Raw genomic sequence first — 12,320 nt, forward strand, 5'->3', positions numbered from 1 at the left:
TCATCTTGTCTAACGAGATCCTGCTCCTGCTCTCTCAATCCTATTCCCACTCAACTGCTTACCACTTCACTTGTCTTCCTGACTCCCATACTAGCTGATATTGAAAACTGTTCTCTCTCCTCGGGTACTGTCCCCCTCTCTTTCAAATCCCATCCTTGCACACTACCACCCCATCTGCAACCTTCCTTTTCGCTCCAAAGTCCTCGCATGTGTTGTCGCCTTTCAAACTCATGCAGACCTTTCCCGCAACTCCATGTTTGAACCTCTCCAATCTGGTGTTCATTTCTGCCACAGCACTGAAGTGGCCCTAATCAAAGTCACACATTACATTCTGTGTGTCTGTAACCGTGGTGCACTATCCCTCCTCATCCTTTTCTACCAGTCTGCAACCGTTGACACAGTTGACCACACCATCCTCCTCCAATGCCTCTCCTCCGTTGTCCAGCTGAGTGAAGGTGCCTTGTCTCGTTTCACTCTTAGTCAGTTGTAGCCAGGAAATCTCCTGGAATGGCGTCTCTTCCTGCTCCAGCGCCATTACCTATCCTTGGCCCACTCCTCATGTACATGTTGTCCCTTGGCAACTTCACTCGAAAACACATCAGGTTCCACATGTATGCTGACTCCTCCACTACCTCTGATGTCAGTCTGCTTGTCCGATATCCAGTCCTGGATGAGTTGACATTGGGAACACAGAAGCCATTGTCTTTGCTCCGTGCCACAAACTCCGTACCCAGCCCCCTTGGTCAGCTTCCTATCTTCCACCTGCCATAAATTTAAGATCATCCAAAACTCTGCAGCCCGTATCCTAACTTGCATCAAGTCCTTTTCACCTATCACACCTATGCTCGCTGACCTACATTGACTGCCGGTCCAGCAACGTCTTGATTTTAAAATTCTCTTCCACATGTTCAAAATCCTGCTCCCTATCTCTGTAATTTCCTCAAGCCTGGGAACTTTGCGTTCCTTGAACTCTGGTCTCTGGTGCATCCCCCACTTTCTTCACCTTGCCATTGGTGGTCATGCATTCAGGTGTTCAATCCCTAATCTCTGGAATTCCCTCCCTAAACCTCTTTGTCTCTCCTTTAAGATGCTCCTTAAAACCTATCTCTTCTGATCTTACAACTCCTTCTTTGGCTCTGTCAGCTTTTGTAAGATTATGCTCCTGTAAAGCGCCTTGGGATGTTTTACTACATTAAAGGTGCTGTTTGAATGCAAGTTGTTCTTGTCTCCAGACCGGTTTGCAGAAATCTCTTTCAAAATATTAGGCAACATTTAATTACAGAGAAGATTTGATCAAGTTGTCTGTGTAGGCTGATTTGTATTAGTAAAATTCAGATTTTTTTTTTAGCCAATCGGACAAGGAATCTGGCTCAAGTTCTGGGAGCAGCAGTGATGGAAGCAGCAGCCAATCAGATAGCAATGACTCCAGTGACTCTGGCAGCGGTTCAGACTCAGGCAGCCAATCTGATTCCGATTCATCCGGTTCAGAAAGTAATGCATCGTCATCCAGAGGAAAGAGACCAGTTGAAAGCAAAGTTCCAAAAACTGATGGAGCAGAGGTGAATATAACAAGTGTGTTTGTGTGACTAATTCAGATTTGTCTGAAATACATAATGTTAGATTTGAGATTGATTTTAAGAAAAAGTCCTTGAAATTGCTTTATGTATCTGTCATAGAATCACAGAAATTTACAGCACGGAAGGAGGCCATTTCGGCCCATCGTGTCCATGCCGGCCAACAAAGAGCTATCCAGCCTAATCCCACTTTCCAGCTCTTGGTCCGTAGTCTTGTGGGTTATGACATTTTAAGTGCACATCCAAGCACTTTTTAAATGTGGTGAAAGTTTCTGCCTCTACCACCCTTTCTGGCAGAGAGTTCCAGACCCCCTCCACCCTCTGGGTGAAGACATTTCTCCTCAAATCTCCTTCTAAACCTCCTACCAATTACTTTAAATCTATACCCCCTGGTTGTTGACTCCTCTGAGGGAAATGGGTCCTTCCTATCCACTCTATCTAGGCCACTCATAATTTTATACACCTCAATCAAGTCTCCCCTCATCCCCCTCTGTTCCAAAGAAAACAAACCCAGCCTATCCAATCTTTCCTCATTGCTAAAATTCTCCAGTCCAGACGACATCCTCATAAATCATCTCTGCACCCTCTCTAGTGCAATCACATCCTTCCTGTAATGTGGTGACCAGAACTGCACACAGTACTCTAGCTGCGGCCTAACCAGTGTTTTGTACAGTTCAAGCATAACCTCCCTGCTCTTGTAATCTATGCCTTGGCTAATAAAGGCAAGTATTCCGTATGCCTTCTTAATCACCTTATCTCCCTGGCCTGCTACCTTCGGGGATTTGTGGACATGCATTCCAAGGTCCCTTTGTTCCAATACACTTCGCGACGTTCTACCATTTTTAATGTGTATTCCCTTGCCTTGTTAGCCCTCTCCAAATGCATTATCTCACATTTCTCCAATTGAATTCCATTTGCCACTGTTCTTCCCACGTGACCAGTTCATTGATATCTTCCTGTAGTCTACAGCTTTCTTCTTCATTTTCAACCACACAGCCGATTTTAGTATCATCTGTAAACTTCTCAATCATACTCCCTACATTCAAGTCTAAATCATTGATATGTACCACAAAAAGCAAGGGATCTAGTACTGAGCCCTGTGGAACCCCACTGGAAACATCCTTCCAGTCACAAAAATGCCCCTCAACCATTATCCTTTGCTTCCTGCCTCTGAGCCAATTTTGGATCCAACTTGCCACTTTGCCCTGGATCCCATGGGCTTTTACTTTTGTGACCAGTCTTCCATGTGTGACCTTACCAAAAGCCTTGCTAAAATCCATATAGACCCATCAAACGCACTATCCTCATCCTTGTTAACGCCTCAAAAAATTCAGTTAAGTTAGTCAGACACGACCTTCCCTTACCAAATCTGTGCTGACTGTCCTTGATTAATCTGTGTCTTTCTAAATGAAGATTTATCCTGTTCCTCAGAATTTTTTCCAATAATTTTCCCGTCAGGTCTTTTGAATTCCAAACAAAGTTCTCTACATGATGCAATGAATGACAAAAGACTACAATCAGGGAGAAAAAAAAAATAATTGGGGCAGGAAAATTTTAAATGTTTACATTAAACTTTAGATTAGTAGTAAAACTGTAAGGCCAGGATTAGTCTTATACCGGTGGCTGCAAAAAAAAACTTGACCTGAAACCTTGCAAACATGCCAGATTGTGTGCAGAGGGAGGTGGTGATTTTCTGTAGTATCAACACTTCAAGGGGTTAGATGACCTTCGTAAGTTTCAATGTTGATTCCTCCCCTCTTTATCCTGTTACAGTTTTGGAAATCGAATCCAAGTATTTTAGCTGTGCAGAGATCTGCCATGATCAGGAAACAACAACAACTACAACAGCAGCAGCTTTCTTCAAACAACGGTTCAGAGGTTTGAAATTTGATTTAAAATGAGTAGCTGAGAGGCTTTTATTACACTAGAGCAGGCAATTATTGAACTGTGATAAGGCTACCAACATGAGCTCATACAGCAATGAGTTTGTAGCAATGCAATACAGGAAACCTGGGAATTCACATTGACTATTATTGAAGCAGAATCATTCAGTTCAAATTGGACATAAAATCATTAGCCGCTGGGACCAAGCTGATTTCTTTTTAATGAAAATTCTAAGTACAGTCCATCTCGTGGTCTGCTTTGTCTCTGTCTTGCTCTCCTATCGTTTGCAATTACAGTTGTATTCAATACCAGGCACAGTGAAGGGAGTTATGGAGGCAAATGGAAATCTATCCATTGCCTCTACAGTAACTCAGTAGTTCTCCAAGAAACCTAACAAAGCCTGATCTACTTTGATGCCTAATTTTACAAACATTCAAGATCAAAGCAATATCAACTTTATTTTTTACAGAGAGTTCTTGCTTAAGATTTCATCTTGAAATGTTATGAAATATCCCCAGTGCATGCTCTGCATGTCTCTAATGTCATTGAACAGGTACTCTAATTTTTGTCCTCCCTTATCTTTAAAAAAAAATATCCAAAATTTAAGGTACAGCTGTTAAATTATAATGGAATTTGAAAAAAGGAACACAATTTACTTCTGCAATGTGATCATGAGTGGGAATTGATCTTGTACAGGAACTGAACTATACTGAATAGTAATTGTTACGGATAAAGGTTAATCAAATTGGATTTGAGCTTGATAATTTTCTAGTGGGTCTATGTTTTAAATACATAAACTGTAGATTTGAAGTCTAACCTTTACCCATTCATTAAAGTTGTTTTTTTGGACTTTACGCTTATGAACCCCCACCTCCCCACCCCTTCCCCCGCTTGAAAAGTCTGTGTATATGACCAGGTCGTGTTATCACTTAAATTGGTGAAAGTAACACTGACTCTACAACTGTTCACACAATCTTTTCTGTAACTCATGAGTTTAGTACGTTTAAAGGGCAGATTTATTTTGCATTGTGTGTTATGTTTCAGCAGGAATCATCAAGCAGTGAAGATTCTGATGACGATTCGTCCTCGGAGAACACTGCTAGACATGTGAAACGCAGAGAGTAAGCCCATATTTCTACTGATTGTTTACGGTTAAGTGTGGCTTTTATCATCATTTACAGACAATCTGTTTTTAGCATAGCATATTTGCAAAAAGTTTACTGAAGTCAGTTTATGGAGAAAGTAATTTTGAATAAGATTTACAGTAGAATAGCAGATGCATAGAAATGGAAATCATTATAAATTAAGCTTTCATATGACACTTTGCATCTGAAAAGTTGTCCTTCTGCCCTCTCTGGTCTTTAATCTCTATCTCTCTCTCTTTCTCTCTCTCTCTCTCTCTCTCTCTCTCTCTCTCTCTCTCTCTTTATCTTTGTTTATCTCTCTCTCTCTCTCTCTCTCTCTCTCTCTCTCTCTCTCTCTCTCTCTCTCTCTCTCTCTCTCTCTCTCATTATCTCTTCTCTTCTTCCTTCCCCGCCCCATCATCTTTTTGTCAGTACTTCTATGTAGTCATTACTCCATGCAAATTCCTTATTTTCTTGTAAGCTCCAAATATACAAATTTATATATCTCTCCTCCTCGAAACACTTTCATTTGCTCGTGTGGATAAATGACATCGACTGGTTGGGCTAAGTGCCCCGTTTTCATGTTGTAGCTTCACTGTATTATAATTCAGTGTTTCCCAAGTCCTCAAAATAGGGGACCGCCTTTCCCCTCTGCCTTGTTTTTCTCTTTCAGTTAGCAGGCATTTAAACTCAAACTTGTCATCGTTTTGTCTGTCTTATTTTCTTCAAACCTTGGTATCCTGTACCATGGCTTTGACCCTTCATGTAGGTTTCTCAATTTGAAGATAACTAAATACTCTTTAATACAAGAGAAATCTTTGACTAGAAAGGGTTACTAGATCATAGCATTTTAGAGCACGGAAGGAGCCCATTTGGCTCATTGCACCTGAACCATCTTTCTGAGAGAGTTATCCATTTAGCTCCATCCCCAGTCCTTTCCCGAAAGCTTTTTAATTTTTAATTTTTCAAATATTTACGCGCTTCCCTTTTAAAAGCTGTTATGGATTTTCCTTTTACTACTGTTTCTGTAGGGCATTCCATGTCCAAATCATCCTCTGCATTAAAAAAATTGTTCTAACCTCTCCCTTCATCCTTTGTGTGGTGGTTTTAAATCATGCCCCCTAGTTACTGACACTGAGTGAAATTTTTTTTAAACTATTTACTTTATTAAAAACCTCTAGTCTTTAAACACCTCTTTCAGATTGCCTCTTCACCTTCTAGATTATTTTGGAAAGAGCCCCAGTTTCTCTAGTTGCTCCTCATTACTATAGCCTCTGAACCTTAATATTCTCTTGGATAACACTAGGAACTCAATTTTCCTCAGTATATGAGGTGGTTTTATTTGGAGTAGGCTGGTTTTTCTGGCCTAACTTAAAAATTCCCAGTTTCCCCAATCAATTTGCACCAGCGTAACTCATTAGTTACGAATTTTTTAAGTCAGTTTTTTTTTCAGCCAAAGAGGGCGTAACCTGCCACCTACGCCACTTCTAGCCATTTAGGGAAGTTTGGCCAGCTGAGAGTTACTCCAGTTCTGATTAGGCCAGCGTATGTGGCCTGTCCAGAAAAATCTTCCCTAGAGTTAAGGAAATCGGTGTAGGCAAGGAAAGTGGCGCAGCAGATGCTTAGACACACCTGAAAGAAATGAAAAACACATAGCAGCAATTTACCTCCAACCCCGCCCAAAGGCTGTCCGGTCTCATTCTCGGTCCCCACACACAGGAAGGCTGTCCGGTTCCATTCTGAGTCCCCGGTGCGAGTGAGAGAGAGAGACTGCCTTCGGGTGGGGTTGGAGGTAAGATGGTGCTATGTGTTTTTCAATTCTTTTAATGTGTTGGGAGGTGGCTGTATGCTTCACTTTGCAGCTTCAACTCACATTGTGTCCCTGGTTACCATGGCAGCCTGATCTTTTTGGCGCAGATCAAGGCTCCACCCCTCCTCGGGTTAGGCCACGCCAAAATGAAGGGATCCAACGGGGAAACTTACAACACTTTTTTTGGTGTACTTGGCCCACATAAAATCGGGCGTAACTCTTCAAGTATGCCAAAAAAATGCTTTGGGGAAAATTGAGCCCTAAGTTAGGAGGCACCATAAGTTGTGTGGATGGGAGCAGAAAGTTGCAAGGGACTTAGATAGATTAAGTGAGTGGGCAACACTGGCAGATGTGAGGAAGTATGAGGTTATGCATCTTAGATCAGAGGCGCGTTCAATTTTGGGCACCACACTTCAGGAGGGATATATTGGTCTTGGAGTACAACGCAAATTCACCAGAATGATATTGGGACTTAAAAGATTAAATTATAAGAACGCGTTACATAAACTTGGCTTGAATTCTCTTGTATTTAGAAGGTTTAAGGGTGATCTAATTAAGATGTTTAAAATGATAGGTTAAATACAGAGAAGCTACATCCTTTGTTGGTGGAATCCAGAACAAGAGAGCAAGGCCATATAAGAGTGAAATCTGGAAGCACTTTTTCCACAGAGTAGTGGAAATCTGAAACTTAATCCCCAAAATGTTGCGGATGCTGGGTCAATTGAAATTTTCAGTAGAATTGAAGCAAAGTACAAAACATCTAACAGAAAAGCATATGGTAATACAACAGTGCATTTATATACTGCGTTTAACATAGTAAAACATTCCAAGGTGCTTCACAGGAGCATTATCAAACAAAACTTGACACCAAGCCACAGAAGGAGATACTTGGATACGTGACCAATAGATTGGTCAAAGAGGTAGGTTTTAAGGAGCATCTTAAAAGAGGAGAGAGAGACGGAGAGGTTTAGGGAAGGAATTCCAGAGCTTGGGGCCTAGGCAGCTGAAAGCACGGGCGCCAATGATGAGGTAATTAAAATTGGGGATGCGTAAGAGGCCAGAATTGGAGGAGCGCAAGTATTTCAGAAGGATGAAGGGTAGGAGGGGCGAGGCCATGCAGTGGTTATGGTACTGGACTAGCAATTCAGAATTTGTTGCAAGTTGTGAAACTGAATTTATGATAGCTGGTAATTTGTGGGATAATATCCACGCTACACTGTTGACAATTAGCAAGCCACTTAGTTGGAAAAAATCAGTACAAAGTTCAAAAATAAGGCAAAAAAATCAGATGGACCTTTGGCAGGCAATCCACTCCCACCAAAAAGGACAAGAGCAGCAAAACCATGAGCACACCATCACTTCCAAGTCATGCACAATCCTGACTTGGACATCTATCATCCTTTCTTCATCGCCTACTTAACATCATTGTGGAAACATCAACACCTCAAGGACTACAGCAGTTCAAGGTAAAGATCCACCATCACCACCTCATGGAACGGCGATGGGCAATAAATGCAGCCCTGCCATTATTGCCCACATCCCGAGAACAAATTAAATAAAAACAGAAAAATAAATGCTTGTAGCCTGATCCTTTTTTCATGAACTGTTTAAATATGTGTCAATTCATTGTTAAATTGTTCTAAGATGTTACAACATATTTAAAAAAATGTTTAGACTTTTATCTCGTTAAAACATTCCAGTTATATTAAGTACTTTTATATATTATTTCAGCAAAAATTGTTTAAATATTTTCGTAAAGCAAGGTTTAAAAATTTTTTTTAGACTAGACCGAAAATCATTTTTTTCCCCCATTTTGTTCAGCCTCAACACAAGTAGTAATTTATGCCAACACATCACAGAAAAATCTCCCAGGGACATTGCCTCTTCAGGAAATTTGCACTGTGATTATACCTACTCTTTGTATATTGTGCTTCATTCTGAACCGCAATGGTAGATTTTTGGGAGCTTGCTGAAGTTAATCTGACTATCTTGCTCAGCGATAGTACTTTTGCCTCCGAGTTCAGAAGGTTGCAGGTTCAAACTCCACTCCAGGGACTTAAAATGAGATGTTAAACGGAGCACCCCTCTACCCAGACATAAACGATCTCATGGCGTTATTCAGAGATGAGATGGGGAATTCTCCCAATGTTCAGATTATCATTAATCCCTAAACCAACACTGCTGTAACAGATTATTTAGTCATTTGTCTCATTGCTGTTTGTGGGACTTTACACAAATTGACTGCCATTTTTGCCTACATTACAACACTTCAAAATAATTTATTGGCTGTGACATGCCTTAGGATTTCCTGAGAACATGAAAGATGCTATATAAATGCAATTGCTCTCTTGCATTATACTAGTTCTGATTATGAGTAAAGTCACTTCATTTAATAACTCAAATACGTTATTTTATTACCATATTTAGTGCAGTCTCATCGTACTTAGGGCTGGTTCTGACACTGCTACACAAAAGGATTAAACGGCTCCAGCTGCTAAAACTTTCCCATTGACATTTCTCTCGTGAAAGAAAGAGTTAGGTGTCACTCTTTGAGACATTTTGAAAAAGGCACATGGAAAGACGATCCTGTCAGATGTCACTTGAGTCCCATTTAGGATTGAATCCTGTTTTGAGCAAGCTTAAGTCAGAATGGTTTGAATTATTAGTGTGATCGTGCACCCTCTACATTCAGCACAAAATATTAGTAAATTGAAGACTTTAGTGGTTGACAATGCTAACACGAGGACTTGGGTGTTCAGTGCCTTGCTTCCAGTGGTATACACCAGTTTGCACGTGAGATTGGATAAATGGGCAAGAAATGCTGGGTTACCTTCATTGGTATTGTCTTCCTTGTTTGTCATAGAAGAGGCTAGTTTTTGATTCTCTTACTGATCTGAGGATGCTTTAACTTGTATTACATTGCTCTCACTGTTACATTTGTTCTTAATGTAGTCTTTGGTCAAAGAACTACAGGTGTGATTCAGAATATAATCAATATATACAGTGCAGTCACAGCGATCACCCTATCAAAATGGCAGTACAGCAGATGTATTTCTTAAAGGCACAGTGAATTTTAATTCCCTGCCTTACACCAAACTTGTAAGGTGTTATCTATTTGTATTTGTTTTGGGAATTTCTTATTATGCTTTGCTCACTGCAATAGAAATCCCTTCTGAATAAGAATTGCTCCTTAGTTTAATGAAGCACCTACAATTATGTTCTGCCTCAATATCAGTCACAACTGGCAAGAGAATTATCCTGAACTTACTGCCCTAAATCTAGTAATTGGAAGGCCGAAATTAGTCCTTTTTAAAGGCCAGTTACCGGGGCGGTATGACCTTTACGCCCGGGGACAGACAGAGGGTGCGACTTTCTGTAATTGCCCCCGGGTCGGCAGAAACAGGTTTCCATCGTGCCCTGTCTTTTCCGCTTGGTGAACTGACCCCGTATCGCCCTGCGCGATCCCTTTTGCGCCCCAAAGTGTGAAGCTGCCGGTGGCTGGGCGCTGCGGGCACTCTTAAACGGGAAGGCATACCGCCGCAGTCGCCATTGTGTTTTAATTGTTGGACGACTTCTGAGTCGGCCTGACAATGGCTGCTAGTTTAGCCATGCAGCCCGGCATCCCCTCTTGGGTACCAGGCCACTGGCCCGGCTGAACCCCTTCCCAGTGGCCCAGTTGGGCGGCCCAGTTGGGCGCCACAGTGGCCTCACTAATCCTCTCAGCATTCCCGCCGCCCCCCCCCCACCCCAAAGTTAAGGAGAGGGACATTGCGATGTGTCAGCCTTCCACATTGGGATGACTCCACCTTCCTCCCGGCCTTGTGGCGCGGGAGGTTTCCCAAAAGACAAAGTCCCGAATGTCGCTCCATTCTCCGCCCCATCTTCAGTTAATTCAAATGGGGTGGAGGTCAATTTCAGCCCCTAGATGTTTAAAAGGTGGTGCATCTTAAAAACATTTGTATGAATTATTACCAACTGCTAATCACGAAGAAAGGAAGGGGTATCCTGGCATGAGTGATAGTGCAGTGAAGATGCCAGGGAACAGCAAGATACACATCCAGGTTATTGCTTTGTGGTAGCCATTTTGAAATTCCTTTTTTAATGCTGTCTCTTTAAATGAGTTCAAATGAGATAAATTGGAATTCTATGATACTATTTTGGTGCTAACATTGACTTTATCTACACCAACGACTTGCATTTATATTGTGCCTTTAACGTAGTAAAATGTCCCAAGGTGCTTCACAGGAGCGTTATCAAACAGAATTTGACATCAAGACACAAAAGGAGAAATTAGGGCAGATGACCAAAAGTTTGGTTAGAGAGGTAGGTTTTAAGGAGCATCTTAAAGAAGGAAAATGTGGTAGAGAAGTGGCGAAGTTTAGGGAGGGAATTCCAGAGCTTGGGACCTTAGCAGCTGAAGACATGGCCATCAATGGTGGAGCGAATAAATTCACTAGAAGGCTAGAATTGGAGGAGCAAAGATATCTTGGACGGTTGCCGGGATGGAGGAGGTGACCGAGATAGGGAGGGGCGAGGCCATCGAGGCATTTGAAAATAAGGATGAGAATTTTAAAATTGAGGCATTGCTCAACTGGGAGACAATATAGGTCAGTGAGCCCAAGGGTGATGGGTGAACAGGGCTTGGTGCGAGTTAGGATATGGGCAGTAGAATTTTGGATTACCGTTAAGTTTTTGGAGGGTGGAAGATGGGAGGCCAGCCATACCTCATTGAGGGTGAAAGCAGCATTGCAATCCCAGGAGAATTCTGCTAATGTGGTTACAGCTACAAGACTTTGATGGTCCATATCATGAGTCATTGTACCCACAAACAAGTTTAACATCCGTGTGAGAAAGTATCTTCCTGGTTCCTTCTCCTGCCATTCAACTTTTTTTTTGTTCATTTCAGAAGGGGAAATTATCATCTTCATTCACCTAGACCAGATAGGTAGTTGTGCACTTGAATTTCTGGCCTGGTCATAGCACTATTAAATGTTCCTGCCCGTGGCAATTCAAGGATCTTTGGGGCTTCCCAGGTGTGATACTCTCCTCATTGTTTTTCCTTCTCCCTGTAGTAAGATGCTGCAGCCTCTGCTCAGCATATCACTGGGTAGGGCAGCCCAAATTGGGACTTGAGAGATAGACTCAAAGCCCCATCTGTCACCACTCCACAGCACTTAGTTTTGGTGCTGTTAACAATTTAGGCTGTGTTACAGAAAGTAAGAATTTGTCGAGTGGTCATGGAGATGGACAAGATAAAGCAAGAAAATAATTAAGGCATTTTAAATATTCTTAAAAATTTAGGACAAAAGTCAAACACAATTAAGTGCCTTTACCTGAATGCGAGAAGCATATTAGGAGTAATATATGGAAAATAATTGAAAACAAATGTAGCAGAAGGGAAATATGATGTCAATAGGGATTGTAAAAATATGGTTCATGCAAGATGATGAAAGTGAATTTGTTAGTGATATCGATTGCTAAACAATGTTGAAATTATAGATTGGATATACAGTAATTTGGATGTGAAACAACATTTTAGGAAGTAAAGTATGAAACAGTATAGTTGACTTTTTTAAAGGCAAAGGAATGAATTAATAATTGGGGTCCACTGCAAATCTACTAGAGTAGGTAAAGGAAGACAACAGCATCTTGTGTATTGAGTTTCGATGAGTGTATTAATATAATAATGGTGACTTCAATCAATTAAGTATTAATTGGAAATGCCCAATTAGAAGTATAGCGATTGATCTGAGCTGGAAAGGATAGCAAGACTGCTTCTTGACACACTATGTCATGGATCCTACTAAAGTGGGCTCCCATCTAGACTTGAAAACAATCAGGATGACATCCATGATCCATAGGTATTGAAACCTCTGGGGACCAATAACCATAATATGATCAAATGTAAGAATCTCTGGCAAAGCGTGC

At 41.3% G+C, this 12,320-nt stretch overlaps 1 protein-coding gene across 3 annotated transcripts in view; it reads left to right on the forward strand.

The window, feature by feature from the left end:
• The window catches only part of chd1 (chromodomain helicase DNA binding protein 1), a 260,522-nt gene that overhangs the window by 84,254 nt on the left and 163,948 nt on the right, over positions 1-12,320 (forward strand). For 2 of the 3 annotated variants that reach the window (XM_070884355.1, XM_070884362.1), the window contains exons 3-5: positions 1,349-1,559; positions 3,348-3,452; positions 4,503-4,579. In XM_070884355.1, coding sequence (XP_070740456.1) covers positions 1,349-1,559; positions 3,348-3,452; positions 4,503-4,579 — 393 coding nt within the window. The remainder of the gene's footprint in view (positions 1-1,348; positions 1,560-3,347; positions 3,453-4,502; positions 4,580-12,320) is intronic. The other variant, XM_070884360.1, reaches the window with a different exon arrangement.

Source organism: Pristiophorus japonicus, chromosome 1, assembly GCF_044704955.1.
Source record: "Pristiophorus japonicus isolate sPriJap1 chromosome 1, sPriJap1.hap1, whole genome shotgun sequence".
NCBI lineage: Eukaryota > Metazoa > Chordata > Chondrichthyes > Pristiophoridae > Pristiophorus > Pristiophorus japonicus.